General features: G+C 40.5%; 1 protein-coding gene across 5 annotated transcripts in view; it reads left to right on the top strand.

The window, feature by feature from the left end:
* The first annotated feature begins 3790 nt into the window (after positions 1 to 3790).
* sox5 (SRY-box transcription factor 5) overlaps positions 3791 to 18033 on the top strand; it is a 174345-nt gene continuing 160102 nt past the window's right edge. For 2 of the 5 annotated variants that reach the window (XR_010331213.1, XM_064343192.1), the window contains exon 1: positions 3793 to 3969. Coding sequence is in view for 4 of the 5 variants with exons in the window: in XM_064343192.1 (XP_064199262.1) it covers positions 3935 to 3969 (35 nt within the window). In the remaining variant the exon portion in view is untranslated. Of the gene's footprint in view, positions 3970 to 18033 lie in introns of all 5 variants that reach the window. The other 3 variants (XM_064343195.1, XM_064343194.1, XM_064343197.1) reach the window with 3 other exon arrangements.

Here is an 18033-nt window from a genome sequence, read left to right as displayed (position 1 = left end):
TGCTATTGATCTGTACCGTCGCTAGAGGGCGGCTGCGTCCCTCGCCTACGATGGCTCTCGTAAGAGTTCTTTGTATTCCGTTCGGTAGCTTCGCGGACTTGCGCGTGGCACAGATTTCTCGATTTATGTTTTGAACGTTCATAAATTTTATTTCCAGACAAATTTTTTGCATCAGATGAATTAAGTGAGGTACCAGTAAAGTAAAGAGGGGGGTGGGGGTTATTTTATCAACGTGAGCGGTTTTTTCCTAGTTAATAAAATTGAAAATGAACATAAAACATTAACTGGAAACAAGTTTAAATAGATTTTTTTAAGTGTAAGACGTGTAAATGAACACATCTGCAAATAAATACATTCTGGAGTAAAAACTGATAATTGCAGACTATAAACCTTATTATATGATTCGATATAAATACGTTATGAATATCAATTCGAAGAAGTAACATGACTTTTTAAAATAAAATAAATTATATCAACAAAAATATTTTATAGCATTTTATCATATAAGACGTAATGTATAGCCTACATTGTTCTTCTGTTACCGATTAAACAGATAAACGAAATGCACGTTAAATGAATAACTGCCTGTTATAGCACTCGCTACATAAACTAGAGTAAACAACACTGTTTTTAAATGACATTGAAAAAAATGCATGTAACATAAATTATGAGATTAGATTTTTATTTTTTGCCAGTCTAATTTCTTGAGCACTAAGAATCTACAAGACTTTCTAAAACACAAAATAAAAACAAGGTGTGTTGTTACTAAGGTAAATAGCCTACTGTTTACTAACGTAAATAAGCAAAACACAACAAAGCAAAGCATTATTCTGGGAATGAAATGAAAATTTTTTGATATGAATTCCTTTCAACAATCACACATGCCCTGACACAAAACAAACAAACAAATCAATAGCAATGCTAACAGAATAGACTATCGGCTTGCCCACTAAACACGATTTCGTGACCAAAATGACCAGCAAATCATAAGAATTGTGCCATGTTCTTTGTTTGAGAACATTTATTTCTACCAGTGACGCGTGGAACAGTAACAGGAGACCTGGATGTATCTTTGCGCTCGTCCCGGTGTCCGTTAAGCTGTCTTGTCGCCCAGTCTGTAGGCTGAAGTAAGGATATTAGTACACCCGCCAAAGCTCTGCCGGGTGAGGATATCTACTTGTCGGGGTCTAGAAGAGGTTGCTGAGCAGATTTTTGTCATAGGCTGTAGCCTATATATTTTAATTGATTTTATATGTGATATGAATATATGAATAAAAGCAAATGACAAGTAAATGGTGATTTGAGAGGTCTGACTGAACCAAAAATGTACTCATATAGCTTTACTCCCTTTACCCCATTTATAAGCCAGCGCTATAACTATATGACGTCTGTGTGTGTGTGTGTGTGCGCGCGTGTGCGCTTGTCAGGCTCCCCAACAAGCTGCCGTTGTTGTGACAAGTGTATGTGACGTGATGTAGAGAAATGCACGCGGACAGCATGCAGACACCAGATTTCACATCTGATCAATTCACTGTGTCCAACACAAACACGGTTTACATGATTTGGTATAAACATGACAATAATATATTTTCAATTAGAATCACTTTTAAATAGTTATATTTATTCTTTATGCGTTATTTACACTTATAATTGGCTACATGCCTGTTGTAAAACCAGAAATAGCCTAAATAGTATGGAGCTGAAGGGTTAAATGTGCAAAAATAATAATAATAATAATAATAATAATAATAATAATAATAACAATAAAACAGGAATTCCGTAGCATATTAAAGCAATATTTAATTGTATTTTTTTTATTATATACTAATTTGGCTTTTTTTTCATGTAAGGCTATTTCTTATACACTTTTGGGGGGGAAAAACCTATATATTAACTTTACACATTTTAAAAGATCAGAAATGGTAGGTGTGCCAATTGAGATGTAAATGACATGCCACTGCAGAAGAGAAAGTACTAGTCCAAATTAGAAAATGAGCACACTTCTGTCAGGGGAATTACGTTATCTTTGTTTTTGTATAATAAAATACGTCTTGATGAATTTGAAACCACTCAGTATTGGCAATTATACATGAACTATTGTAAGCAAAAAGTTTTTTTGGTAAGACAAGAGAGAGAAAACCAACTGAAAATGTTACAATCCTTTATTATTCAATACAGCCTATAAGCCCCCCCCCCCCCATATGTCAAATAATGGATTACATTACATTTTCAGTACTCTGCTCATTATGTGAATGAATTACATAGGTCATAGTAAATGTTTGAATAGGCTAATAAAAACATCAAAGGGCCTAAATGGGAATGAATAACATGAGTGGTCTGCTCTATGCACACCTTAGTTTAAGTCTAAATTTATTCAGCCTTCATTATGCACCAATATATCTATGTTTAATAAATATATACGTGTACATTCAATTTCTGTATTATCTTAACATTATTACAAAGCATTTAAGATGTACGTTTGAAACACACGAATGCTGTTACCGTTATCACGTTAAATTAACTACAAACACGACACTGAATATCCTTTAATATAATATTAATATATTCATGAGCTTCTTGTCTGTGTGTGTGTGTGTGTGTGTGTGTGTGTGTGCGTGTGTTTGTGTGTGAACGTCTTGCTTTAATCTTCAATTGAGTTGTGTTATTTTAGAATTAGAGCGTCAGCGTTGGCAATTGCAGCAAAATATCGCTGAATATTCCATTGAAATGCACTTTTGATCCATCTCACATGGGGTAGCATAGCAATGTTGTTTTCAGGTTAAACATGTTTGAGATAAACACGCGCATATAGTGTCATAAATGAACAGCGCGATAGAGACGTCTGAGTTAAGTCTCTGTCTTGGTGAGCTGAGGAGGCTCTGCACATGTGACAGGTGAATTAAAACAAACAAGCCGTTACTGTCGCGTGGGGAAAACAGTCCTGACTGCTGCGTTCTAATTATGTAGACAGGCGTGCACGAGCCGAGATTAACACCTGGACACCTCACGGAGCTGCCGGCTCTAGGCGCAGGTAGCAAGGCGACGTTCATACAACGTGCATCACTTTTTACTTATTTCACAGTAGATTAAACGAACAACATATGTACCGCACACAGTTAGGGAGTTAAACGCTGACAAGGGAAAGGGGAATTCGGGATGACATCCCAGTTATTGCACTTGACATTTCAGAAGAGCCGCGCTTCATATGTGCTGTAAAAGCAACACCTGGGGGATTGCCTCCGTGGACAGCGCTCTGATTAGTCGGTAGTTAAGAGGCGTTCAAGAGCAGCTGAGGACAGAGGCGAATGAATAATAAAGTGTGTCAAACTTGACCTATGCGGTCACTCCATTTAGACGTCCCGTTATTTGACACATTTGTTCCTCACCTCGCGCTCTCTCTATGCGCGAGGGAGAAAAGTATTTGAAGTAACTCTGGAACAGAAGCTCGCGGTTGAGTCCAATAGAGATTTCTTCGTTTTTCGTGGCGCCACCAAGGTACTGTACCGTGAAAGGTGCATTTTGCTTTTACAGCTTTTGAATTTAGCTTAACACAGCCCCGTTACCGATCGCCTTTTACATCTCACAAGGCGGAGGACGGAAAATCCGGTGAACTGGGAGCACACACGAGGTTCCAAGAAGGATAGGCTATATAAAGCTAAGATAGGAATGTTTGCCACAAATTACACCAAAACGAAGAGCCCTGAACCCAAGGCAACAGTTCTTGGCTGAGAGCCCTTTTGAACACTATGAAATAAATTGAGTTCTCCTCCCCCTAGTCTTTGCCTTTTGTAATTTGCTCTCCCGTTGTTGTTTGTGTCTGAAGCCGCCTGATGACCAGCGCAGGGATTTCACCTCGTCCTTGACAGCAACACAAATCAACAGAAAAAAAACCCGACCTGTTTCCCTCTCACCGTATCGTTTTGGTTATTATCTAATGAAACAGGTAGAAGAAGCCATCAACAAGGTTTGGTAAGTGTCTGAAAGCATCTTTAAGTTTTAAGTACGGTGAATATTGTTTTTGTAAGATCACAGAGCATGTACACGGAGGGCAGCACTGGCTCGTGTCTCGTCGGTGCACGCGCCAGCTGCCTCCACAGATAGACTTCGGTGCAGGCTGTGCGCCCCGCGAGGCTAGCCGCTCTCTGCAAACCGATTTCCCCCTCAGATTCTCCAGACTTAGTACCCACAGGGGATTATAACAAGCACTAGACAACCTACAGTACAGTCGCCGATCCTTCTGTTTCTTTGGTAGATCTGTGTGATGTAGACAAACGGGAGTACCCGTTCAATAGGCTCTCGAGTTGCGTCAGTTTTCCCTGACGGAAAAAATGTTTAAGGGTTTTTTCCTCGACCAGTAAACACATTACGCGGTAGTAATAGACGACAACAGTGGCTTTCACATGGCTGCCAGTTATTATGTAGATTATCTCTTTGATTCGCTGACACATATTTAAGCAACTTTTGTGTAATTTTCCGCGACCTTTTAGATTGTGTAGCCTACTGCTCTTCTTTAATATTGACTATTTGTTATATTTTATACTTACAGAGTATTCGATAAAAATGAAGTTATTCAAATGGCATAAAATGCATTATTGCAACTATATGCTATTATTGCTACATTATCGTGTTTAAGTTTGCTTCGCGAGTTTTTGCTATAATTAGTTTTTGTTTTTGATAAAAGTCTGCATTCCTGACACATTTGGCCTTGGCGTAATGCTCCAGATGTTAGTCCGACAACCCATTGTTTTGTGTTCCTGTGTATCTTACATTTAAACTCAACTCGGCGTTTGTGTAATCTGTACCTTAGTCGGGTAATGCCTTGCCTTGCCTTACAGATGAAGAGTTTGGTGTTTAAAATGTGAATTCAATATCACGGCAATATCACTTGGAGAGGTAATGAGTTGACAGAGCTTAGCGGCGTACACTGTACTTGGCTGTTTTCACCGAAGTCTACAACTGAATAACACAGATAAAAAGTGAATGAAATTCTTTATTACTCAGAAATTAGTGTTCATAAAAAATAAAAACATTTAGGTTACATTAACTTGGAACACAGTGATAAATTGGACTCTTGTTTGGTGCAATTCTGGCCAGGTTCAAGCAGTGGTGTAGGCTATCACACGTTTCCGAGCAGTAACGACGAACTGTGATAGCTACAGCTTTGGCTATTATTGAATCAAGCTCTCACTACTAAATGCGAAGTTCTTGGAAACTGCAGTCTTTTTTACGTATCTTTTTACAATTATGTGGCAAAGGCTTGAAGACCTTTGGCCTACAGCACTGTTTTAGAATGACAGTTTGTCAGTTGCAATACACTGACACTGAGGTGCATTGCTGTTACATGAAGAGGTAGTCATATTGCATAGTTCATTATAAGCAGAACAAAAACATGATAATTTCACAAAAATACTGAATTGCCTGCTGTCATACCATACTGTATTGTGTGTTTTATCTTCCAGCAGAGGCCTGTTAGAACTGCACAGTAAAATATTCAGTATTAAGTAAACTGATACAATACATTTTACTCTGAAAGAGTCCATTTAACCCGTTTTGGAGTCATACGTTGTTGATTCATGATGTTGGATGACTGTTTAATTTATACCAAGTTAACTGGTGGGTCTATTTATTAATTTAGAGCTACAACATGGTTTTTAAGAGATAGCAAACGCATTGTTTACAGAGTGAGTTACTGGACTTGTTGCATTTGGTTTTGAACTGTCCTTTAAATTCCCTACTGAATGATGCAATCAACATTTGATTGTTTTTATTAAATTATGTAATATTAACTCGTGAAATTTTTTTTTGCTTGTTCCCTCAATTTTCTGCTTTTCATTATAGATAAATCACTTGTTCTATTTAACTCAGTTCCACTGTGAAGGGTCTAAAGCAGTGTCAGTTATTCTAATAAATATGTGCAGTTATTTAAGTAGGTTAACCGGCCAAAATTCTAAAAGTAAAAAAAAAGAGTCAGTGTAGTGTTCTGTATAGAATCAGGGAATGATTTACAGCCATGCCGAGAGACAGGGAAACATGGATTCAAGGATACACACACACACGCACACACACACATGCACACACATACATACAAACATGCATACACACAAACACATGTAGACATATGCACATGTACACATGCATGGGGATGCACACACATGCACATATTTTTGTGTACTTACAAACAGTCAGGACTCACAAACATGCGCAAACTTCAATGCCTGTTGACCCATTAAACACAGTTTGAATCTCAGCCATTGAAGAAAGGTCCTTTCCATCAAGAATCAAAAACATTGTCCCCATACATCATTTTAACTAAGCCCAATCAGGTAGTGAACCTGACTCATACAGTCCAGGCCTGTGTCACTATAAAACCTTTGGTCAATGAAAGTGTATACTTTCATGTGAATCATTGACCAATTATATCGTGACAGCTTGTGTGGCTGCCGGTATGGTTCCATAGTACGAACATGCACCCGACTTTGGCTTGGTGGAAGCAATGCAGATTGGATTAGGTCCAGCAAAATATAAACTACTTACCTTGATCACCCTTGCCAATTGTGGCATTGGCCAGAGGCGCCTCAGATGATGCTTGGAGCATCAGTATCAGTACTGTATTAATTCATAGTCCACATTATCTGAATGTGGACTATGAATGATAACTATTTTGGACAAGAAGGGGTATTCAGTGGGTGTTGATGTAGTCCAGAGATGTGTTAAGGAAACTTAATATTACAGGCAACATGATGATAAAGGCAACCCAACCCTATCTCTCCCCACTTTCGCCAAGGTCCTCTCCTAGCCCTCACCCCCCCACTTTCTCCTACACCTAGTAGAGTGAATAGAAATGTAGAGGCAGGTCTGTGGCTGTGCTGTTTTGTGTTTTAGAAAAGTGGAAAAAAAATTGTTCTGTCTCTTTGCTGTTGCCTTGCTCTCAGATAAGACAAATTCTCCATATAACTCTTGTCCATTAGTTCAGTACAGTTCTCTGCACAGCAGTCTAGCAACCCAAAAAGCTGTTGTGCTATTTATTTCCCAGGTGTGATCAAGCATGTGATATGTTATGTGTGTGTGTGTGTGTGTGTGTGTGCGTGTGCGTGTGCGTGTGTATGTGTGTATGTGTGTGTATGTGTGTATGTGTGTGTGTGTGAATCCAACCGCAGTCTCAATTTCTGACTGGTCTCTGTGAAATGTTCTTTATTTTTATTGACTGTGTTGGATGGACAGATGTCTCAGTCTTTAATTGGCCTGTCTGAGGTATTCTGCTTGCTCATTGGTTATATTTGTGAGACAGCAACAACTTCAGTCTCTGATTGGTCTATGTGAACTATTCAAGGGTGAAGGTGGGGATGCTTGTATAAGAACAGTTCACTTTTCTGAGAGTGCTGCTGCTTTTACTTTTGCCTAATCCAATTTCATACAGTAGCTTTCCTGCCATCACGCCCGCTTGTTTAACACACAAGGTTCATCAGTCATACTAGCTGAGGAAAATGCAAAGGATCTCTTCTATGTGTGATGTCAGCAGTAGCATCCATGTTTGTATAAGATTAGAATGTATGTGTGATGTCAGATGCACCTGCCTCCACCAGACAATGTGAAGAGAGCACAGAGAGCAGTATCTTCTGTGCCGTGTTTGAGTGGTGCATGCTAGACCGTTCAGGCCTCTATGGTAAAGTCTAACTGAAGCCTGACATTTAGCTTCAATCAGTGCTCACTACCACTGACCCACAAACTAATTACAAAAACCCCACACACAACTCATTACCCAAACCCCAACGTCTCATTATTGCAACCACACACCTGTGTCATTACTGCAACCCACGTATAACTAGGTTCCACAGACCCACTATCATTACCACAACCTCACACACAACAACCCCACATACTGTATGATTCACTATAACAGTCCCACACACTACTCATTACCACACATTGTTTACCCCACATGTTCTTCCCTGCCTTACTACCACATATGCCTTCATGTGAACAATTGGACCATAGTACCTGTTTAACAAAGCACTTTATCTTTATATAATTATGCATGTTTGCTTTGTTTAAACAAACTACATCAGTCAGATTCCATCTAAATCTGGGAGTTGCAGAATCATTTCAACCAATGTAACATTTTAAATTCTTAGTCCACTGATCGCTAATCATCGATCATAATTTTAAGTATATTCCTTTCACAATGTAAAAGATTTTCATCCATGCAGATTCATTTGTCAGAAAGAAGAACTTTCCTTGGCCATAAACAATAAAGAAAGATGCTGTCATATCTCCTGCTCGTGCCTTTTCTGGATTAAATGGAAAATGCAATTATATTAATGACTATTTTAGCATCTGTAATTTGCGCTCTTCCTGAACTTGTTTCCTTTGAAATCTGTGCAGTCACACGTTTTCAGCATCGGAATGTACATTCAGGTGTCAGCTGCATTAGCCATTTAGCTATTTAATTTCTCTTCTATATTTTTTTCCCCCACCATGTTGAATGATTTATTTTTTAATGCAAAATTAACTGATACATGTTACACGCTGTTCATGAAATTTCCAGGTAGCTTTCATTTATCAGGATCCCCTGTAAAGCCCCACCCACCCCCCTCCCCCCTTTTGTATTAGTTGATCTTATAATATGCCTGCAATTAATGTTTGTACCCTTTCAACTTAACATTTGTCAAAACAAAGAACTGTAGAACATCAAGAGTTTTAGCACAATTTCACAGTGGTGCCACCAGCTGTATTTACAGGACTTATTGATCTGGAACTCTTCTGCTAGCGGTTAACTTTCTCATGCAGCGTTCCTCTCTGATCGTTGCCTAACCAGAGTGTGATGTGCTTACGTTCAATGATTAAACAGCACTGCCAAAACATTACAGCAGAATGACATCATAATTCACTTCCAAGTACCTATGATGTATGCTGGGGCAATAGGTATTCCTAGCAGTCAGGACTGGCATGTTATAGGAGCATTAAGGCCCCTTTTAAGATGAGCACAAGCTTCTAATCTGTTTGATTGATCAGTTCGCTGATAAATGGAAAATGAGTATGGAGAATGCCGAATGGTTAGCTGACTCACCTCTAATTAACTAACGGATAAAAAAGCGGATCTTCCCCGAGATAAACGCTTCCGAATCCTTGCGGGTCACGAGGCAAAGATCGCCCAGTGAGTGTTTTGTCTTCCGTTTAATCAGAAGTGTAATTACAGGCACGGCAAACACAATCAAGAGATAGAGTCACTGTCTTTGGCGCATGCCATAACCTCAGAAGTATATTTCTTAATTCTACTGGATTAAGAGCACACGGTACAGATGTAAACACCGTAATGAAAACACACAGTAGATATCTTCTCCTTCTTTGCCACAATTGGCCCTGCCTGCAGCAGTCCCGTGTGCGACTCAGACAGGAATTCCAGGAGGAGTCCTAAATGCCCCCGCCCCCTCCCCCCCACCAGTTCCTGCACCAGCACATGGTATTGTCTCACCACATCACAGAGTGGCTTCATTTAGAAAATGAGTACATTCTCTCTGACCTCGTCTTTTCATCAGCTTCCGTGGCATGTATTTCAGTCCCTTCCTGGGCTGATTTTACTAATTGGTGGCTCTGCTGGTTCAACACCGATTGCCTTTGATCATCTCAGATCATTACATTTACCTCATTAATCTGCTTGATGTGATTTTCTCCAAATTTAAGGGTCCTCATAAAATTGTATTAATAATACATCATATAAGCTAAAAATCCTTTGTGATTTCTCTCCCTCTGTGTTACTCTTTCTGATATTACTCTCTCTCTCTTTCTCTCTCTCTCTCACACACACGCATGCACACATACACAGGCGTACACACACAAATGCATGCATGCAGGCACTCGTGCACACACACACACATACATACGGACACCCAGATTGTATAATGCATTTGACATATAGCTTACTGTTAATGAATGTCAGATCTGACCTGTCGGATCTTTCTGCCTGCATATCCCCCAGAATACACAGCATTATGAAACTGAGACCAACACAGCTCCTTCAGGACGTCTTCATAACACCCATCACTGTCTCAATAAAATTTTGCTTTGTTTAGCCCACTTGGTGCAAATAAATTTGGGTGAAGAAAGAGTGGGTTCAAATACATACATCATTTTCAACAAAAATGTCAACAGGCACTATGTTATGCCACCCAAGTATTTATTTTCTTATACTATCAGCATTCACATTAAACATTAACAAAAATGTTCAGTTACAAATACAGTATTAGGTCTCCTCATGCAGTTCCCCTCTTGAAAAGTATATTCTGGAAAAAAAAAATGACAGGAACGTATAGGGAAAGTATGCATAGCTCCCCAGAAGTTGTCATAGTCAAAATATTTTTTTCCATGTCCCATAGACGATACTTTTCCCAGGTTTGACAAATCCATCCGCAGTTTATATAATTATTTTATGTATTTTATCCTGTGCACGGAGAGACACTCTGAAAAGCAGGTAGATAGATAAGAGTGTCACATTCTGACACAACCCTGCTTTTCTATCAGTGACCGAGGTAAAAATCATGGGGTGGCATTTACCACAATGATTAAGGCACTAGAACCTGGAACTAAAGGTCATGGTTTCAGTTCTGAATGGAATCTGTCATCCTTATAAAAACTATTTTAAAAATTCAGATTTAGGCATGAGTTACAATGTATTAAATTATTACTCAGACTTGGTAGGAGCCTCTCATCAGCTACTAAATAGAACTAAGTAAATTTTGTGGAAGTATAATCACATTCTATTTTAAAGCGATTTGAAGAACTTTCTGAAGTTTAAAAAAAAATTATTTCAGTTTTAGTGCATGTTTTTCATTGGCCTAAACAGTTTTTGTGTGCAACAAAGGATATTTTATAACCTGGCTGGTCATCAGAAACTTCTGTACGTGTCTAAAATATATTTTTAGATATGACAATCGAAAACCTGAACTTAAATTGAAACATCGTAGTACTCCCAAAGGTTGATTTTAAAGTGAAATGCTGTGAAGGACAGTTGTGGAGGCTTGTTATGATCCATGCGGCTGAACCCCATGTGAGCTGCAGATGTCCTGTGCTTTGTGCGGTGCCGAACAATGGCCGCCTTTTCGTACGCCCCCCCTTTGAATATCAGGCTGCATTTACCTGGTGCAGCACAGTGATTGCATCCTCAGCGCTTCCCCTCATGGACAGATTCAATGCCTCAGATCTAACACAAGAGCCATTCTCTTTGTCATGAGCCATTCATTGTCTCTCAATCCTGCATAACTCTGCACATAATGACGTCTGCCGTCTATTGAAAAGATTGAATTTTCAGATCATTTTGTCTTTAGGCATCCCACTGTATTCTCTGTATGTGTGTCTAATATTGTTGTTTCTATTTGAATTGAGTCCGTCGTTGTATTATGATCATATAAATAATGGACTATTTGTATTCAGTTTCATTCACTCGAGCTGAGTGCAGTGTAATATATTGGGTGCCCATGTTTAGATTTGTTTTAGCATTTTTGCAATTTTGTCATTTCACTCTCCTGTGTGATGGAGACAAAGGAAAACATTTGGATGTTAGTGTCATTCCCAAGGACTTCTAGACCATTTCAACACATCTGCTGTATTCAGTTTTGTTTTCCTGCTGTTCTTCTGTTTGTGTGTGTGTGTGTGTATGTGTATGTGTGTTTGTGTGTGTGTGGGTGTGCACGTGTACATGTATGTGTGTCTGTGTGTGTGTGTCTGTGTGTATGTGTATGTGTGTATATGTGTGTGTGTAGGTGTGCACGTGTACGTGTATGTGTGTCTGTGTGTGTGTGTGTATGTGTGTGTACCTAGTTAATTACATGCATGTGTTGGTGGCATTTTTGCAGACATGTTGCGAAGATATTGGGCTGATATGACTCATAAAGGCGACATCACCTTGACCAGGAGTAGCAGGCCTGGGGTTCATGGGAATGATCCATGAAAATCTGCAAGTCAGATAATATTGAGCTATCTCCTCAAACATGGCTGCTTGTCTTTCAGTGGCCCAGTAGGCCCAGTTTTAATGGCAACAGATATGATAAGAAAAGCCAAAGCACAGGCAGTATGTTACTATTTGCTCATTTGAAACTAATCCAGCATAGTGTGATTTCCTCATTTGTGTTAATTTATGGTACCAGACAAACTGTGCGTGCTCACTTGTCAACCAAAAACTTTACATTTTGACTGTAATATTACTTTTTATCTAATGTTACATTTATATTGGACTCTATTCAATCATTTAATATTTTTGCAGAAAAAAATTACAAGATGGCAGAAGTGTTACAGCACTTAATTCTGCCGTTTTGCTTTACAGTTGCTGTAATTGATTCAGTGCATCTTGCATCTAAACAATGTCTATTACTTGTTCTTGTGAAAAGCCATAAACTACCATCATTTATCTATTGTAACATAAGGGGAAAAGGACATTACATTGCAGTAGAAGGTATTATTGCATTGCATCGTTTCCCCCTGAGGTTTTCATTCAAAAACCAATCCGTTGAAATGATTGATGTTATATTTAAATATTTAGTATGTTAGTTTATATTTAATAAGTAATTTAATTGTGTATTTCCAGCTGACTAAAATTAAAAGAACATATTTTTTGATCATGCGTTCGAGTTGCTCATAGTGTTTTGCTGGACAGTATGCCTAGAATGCACATTAACACCTCACATTGACACTGCCCATACCTACACTAGCTGCAGACATTCTCTCTATTCTGGCCCTGTCTATGGATTTGAATTACTACCTACAATGCTGTTTGATTTAGGCAAAAGGGGAACCGTTTCCAAACCAAGCTGCTAATCGGCTCTTTCATAGATTATTGTTTAATGCTAGCCTGAAAATTCTGACAGAATATATTGAGAATAGGAAAGATTGTGCCTGAGCCTGGAGACACAAAAAGGTTGGGACTCCCTTGACCTTGTCTGTCACCCTTTTTAGAAACAGCACTTGTGTCACTTCCTTAAGCAGCCTTATATCCGCTTTTAACACGTGTGTCACCGGAGAGCGAAGCAGAGGAGAGGGAGAATTTTTGCCGCCGCGTTTCAGTCCAACTGCAGTGGGCCCTCGGGGGCGGGGCTGCGGAGGGTGATGGTTTTGGTCTCCGGCGGCAGGTCTCTGTGGAGCCCTGAGGGTCCGTATGAAAAACAGGAAGAGGGCACTTAGAGATCAACAGCACTCAGCATGTCAGGGAAACACAACATCACCTTCTCCCACTCTGCTAAAGCCTTCAGAAAATCAGTTCTCTGATCCAATGGCAAAAAGCTGGAATTCCCGAACATGTTTGTTTTTTGTTTTTTTTGAAAGCATTGTTCAGATGCACTGAATATGGTTTTTCCTTTCAGAAAGAAATACTTTTCCTCTTGGGTTTGGTCAAAGTGAAGAGACCCTGGATACTGTGCACAGTTTATGTTTTACATCAGGAATCGTTTGATAGCGTACAGCACCTTTTAACACAACTGCATAATACAGCATGCCGAATATCCAAGCTAGTGCCTTTAACACTGTCGTTAGTACTGTCATTATGTGAACAATATTATATCTGTAGCTTGTGTGTGTGTATTGTATGTGTGCGTGTGTGTGTTTGTGCATGCGTGTGTGTGTACTGTATGAGTGTACAGTAAATATGATGTGTGTGCATGCATGTATGTATGTGTGTGTGTGTGTGTGTGTGGGTGTTTGTACTGTATGTGTGCATGAGTGTGTGTGCATGTGTGTCTGTGTGTGCGTGTGTGTGTACTGTATGTGTGTACAGTGAATATGATGTGTGTGCATGCATGTATATGTGTGTGTGTGGTGGCTACAGGAGTGTTCACTCATCACCAGGCTGTGTGTTCGCACTGAGCACGCTCCTGTCTGAGAGCCTCTCTCTGATCTTCCCTGTGCGTGCTTTTACTTTCAACATTTCCCCTTTCTTATGGAAAAGAGCCAATTAGAGTTGTGTCTGTTTGTTTAAAACAAAATGGCTTTTAATTAGTCTGATCAAAACCTCCTTCTGTCGGCCCCAGGATGCACTTTGTAGTTCCCCTCTAGATTGCAGATGGTTTTGATGCTGGATGATCGGACAGGAAGACAATCTGATGGGTTTTAATGAATGTTCTTACTTTGGCTGCCTTTCCATCTCCATTTCTTTTGTTGTGTTTATTATTCCCCTCCCCACCTCGTCAGTGTGCTGGCTGTCCTGTGTGGTCAGCAGTCACTTGGTTGGAAGGGGGGGGGGGGCTCTTTGTCCTGTGGTCAGCATTCACTAGCAGTGGTGAGTGGTCACTAGTAGATGAAGTAGAGCAGGGAAGGACTGGAATGTGTGTGGCCTGTGGTTGGTAGTCACCATTGGGTGATATCTGGGAGGGAAGGAGGGAGGGAGAGAGGGAGAGAGAGAGAGAGAGATTTGTTAATTAACTGATAGATCAGCCACTTTGTTACTGCATGAGTGGAATCACCCTATTTAATGCCTGCCATAGTTTTCATGACCAGTGAAAATCATCCTGACCCATCATTCACTCATTGCCCCCAACCCCCCCCCCCCCCCCAAACCTCGGCCCCTATCCACCGAGACAATGCTTTTTGAACTGATGAATCAATTGTATTTGTTAAAATTCATATTATATATCTCTCTTCAGCTTTCAGAACCATCCAAGTGGTTAAAGCACTGTAGAAAAATCTGTGGTGAAATATTATCAATTTGAGTTTAAATTTAGTTCTCCCTGTCCCCCCTTAACTTTAAAATTAAAATGCAAGCTGCGTCTTGTGTCACCAAAGGGAAGTGATAATATTTATACAAACACCTCAGTCAGTAATTGGGAAAGCCATTTAAATGGTGAAGCCATTTAAAGCTAAAATAATTATAGTTATAAAAACTCGGGAAAACTTGATGTACTGTAAGACATTACAATTAACTCACAAATGTGACTGCAATTGTAGTGTAACATTAAAGCAGTATTTAAAACCAGAGAAGCTTTCTATCAGCCATTGTTCATTAACATTAGGCTTTGCAATTAAAATTATTGGCCTGTAGTGTGATAGTATCATTCGGCTATCTTTACAGCATTGTTAGCATTATTTATTCACGTGGTGGCCTCCCTGCCCTCTAATAAGAACGTGGGTGTGCATATATTCGATCCAGGAAAGGTCAACAACACACCACAAAATATTCTGGAGACGAGAAAGTCCTACACTGAAAGCCTGAAAGCTTTTTTGTGCAGCAGCGCTCAGCAGAGCACATAACAAATGTATCATTATATTCCTGCCAAAAACACCTGTTGCCTTTATGGACTGTGTAACAAATAATGTTATTTCCCCTATTTGAAGATATGCAGGAAGTTTTGTCAGAGTCTCGCCTCCACTGCTGTCTCTGTTGAACCTGTAGCACTGTATAATTGAGAAGATAAAGTAGAGGCACTTAGAAGTCCAAGTTTAAGTCCAGCTAATTAATTTTATTGGAGAAATCTGGAGTGCTTATTTATGTTAAGACTTACTCGAGTAACTTTTTCGAAAGAAAATAATTATTTTCAATGCCACTATTTTTGTTATTTTTGTTATCTTTTCATCAAGAAAAAAAATAATCATCTCTCTCTCAGTGGTCTATTTTGGAGGCCAGCCTTGTGGTGTCACACATACAAACTGTAACTCCAACCCCTCTTTGCAACTTCTGCATTTTAGTTCATAAAGCGATGTGCTGGCTTTGAATCTATTTATAAATGAATAAATGATTATTCTGAATGAATAGGGGGCAATAATTAGAGAGAACAAATATTTCACATTTGAAGCATACTCTCCCTTTAGTGCCTTAGCTCAGTTCCTTTGTGATGTGCTCTTAATCAAACAGAGACTCTTCCTCAACTCAAAAATTTCTGTTAGTGTCACATTTTATTTTCACAATATTATGGCGTGGTTTTCTGTAAAGTTTGTACAATGTAAAGTCAATAAAATGTATAATGTAAAATCAATCAGGAAAATGTAATAATGTGAAAATGAAGCGTTCATTCTCAGCGATACCGCCCGACTCTCATTCTCCAAGGTGAGATGCGGTCCCACCGGTGTTGACTCAGCAATCGGCAGCTCAAGCAGGCCGTCCGTTCTGGCTGGAGCAGAAATCTCGCTGCAGCCCGTGGTCTGCGAACGGGCCTGTTTAGCGCCGCAGAGACCGAGGCCGTATCCCCGCTGTCACCGCTCGCTGTGCGCGTAACCCTGGTGATTTATTCCTCAGGTTGGCCCTGACCCTGCAACCTTAATTAGAGCCGGGGCAGCGCACGGAGCCCTGGGAGCTCATGAATTAATATACATGCAATGTCAATGCAATGGGAAAAAAGGCTTGTTTTTTGTGGAAGGACGTTGAAGTGCAGCAGGGTGTAACCAATGCCCCACCCCTGCTCCCCTATTACTGCAATGAGCATCTAGGTCCTTAACACCAATACTGTGTGTGTTTGTGTGTTTGCGTGTATGCATGTGTACATATGCTGTATGTACTGAATGTGTGCATGTGTGTGCCTAAGCATATGTTCTAGTGTACAAGAAAAACAGCTGTTCACCCCCCCCCCCCCACCTTTAGCGTCACTTTATGAGCAGCAGCCTATTGATCTCAATAGGCTCTGTTTTCCACATTCACTTTGATAAATGAGACATAAGCAAAGAGGAGAGAGGGACTGGTAAAACGGAAGAGGTGAGGTGATTGAACACAGGGGGAGATTCAGCTGGCTTTGTGTGCGTAGCAGATTTTCCACCTACCCAGGGTGTGAAGACCAGCATGCCAGGGATTCTGGGTAGGTGCTTCTGTGGCGATGACCTGAGTGTTAATCTGAACAGCACTTAGTGCAGGCCTCCTATTTGCCTTCATTTCCATATAATTTGATTTAGTGTGAAATGTCACTTCCACTCTATTGATTAAGCTTCACTGTTGCCACAGAGAGGAGACCTGAAGGTCAAAGGGAGAGGAGGGAAGCTGTCACTACAAGAGCACTGTGACATCAATATACACAAATCACCCAGGCCCCACCCATACCACTGTGGCATCAATACACACAAAACACCCAGGCCCCACCCATATCACTGTGACATCATTATACACAAAACACACAGGCCCCGCCAATATCCTACCCAAGTCACTGAAACACCATGACACACTAAATGGTAGGGCCCTACCCAGACCACTGTGACATCAGTACTCATGAAACGCCGAGGCCGCACCCATACCATACAGAAAAGACAGTGATGTCGCTGTTTAGCCCCCCTATTGACCTCATAGAACAGATTGGTGTTGGGGAGAGGTCATCACCGATATTCCTCACACCCCGTGCCCCCACCCCCCACTGCGCGCCAAGGAATAGATCACATTAATGAGAACTGAAGATGTGAAATAAAACATTCTGAAAAGACCAGCATGAGAGCAGCACGTGGGTCACTGCTGCAGATAAACTGTTGCCCATTCACAGGAACAAGAGCATGTTCACGGGTGAAAAAGCAAACTTAACACATCCGCCCTGACGTGAGACAGGAGGCGTGGCTCCTGCTCCGCCCCCCACCAGGTGGTGCAGGTTCATTCTGCTATGTGCTAGTTAGCCTGAGCGAAGGGAGTTTTGTGCCTTTAAATGCAAAGAGTTAAATATTTCATTCCACTGCTTGCTTGTCTGTTCCAGTTGCCCTCCCTGCTAAAGAGGTGATGTAACATGACCTGACAGCAACATCAGTTTAATGTGCCGTGCACAGATTCAACAGGGCGCTTTAACATAAGCACCATCTTCAAGACCCCGTCCAATCAGGCTCTTCCAACCCGTATATCAGAGAATTAATTATTACTATGCAGATCCCCGAGCTGGGCAGGTCTGGGACGACGCGGACAAGCTGTAGCTATTTAGTGTGGACCTTAACCGGCTGGAATCTGCCACTCTCTGGAGAGGGAGAGCAGATTTTCCCTCTGTGATTCTCTCTCCCTCCGAATGGCTGGAAGGAGAAGTGTGGGGGCCGAGCGCTCTGCTCCTGTTAAACTGCTGGCAGATGACAGAAACATTAGAGGCGTTTGGTTACTGACAAGCT

This window comes from Anguilla rostrata, chromosome 7, assembly GCF_018555375.3.
Source record: "Anguilla rostrata isolate EN2019 chromosome 7, ASM1855537v3, whole genome shotgun sequence".
NCBI lineage: Eukaryota > Metazoa > Chordata > Actinopteri > Anguilliformes > Anguillidae > Anguilla > Anguilla rostrata.
The sequence above is the reverse complement of the archived record's forward strand: the minus strand, read 5'-3'. Positions and strand labels throughout refer to the sequence as shown.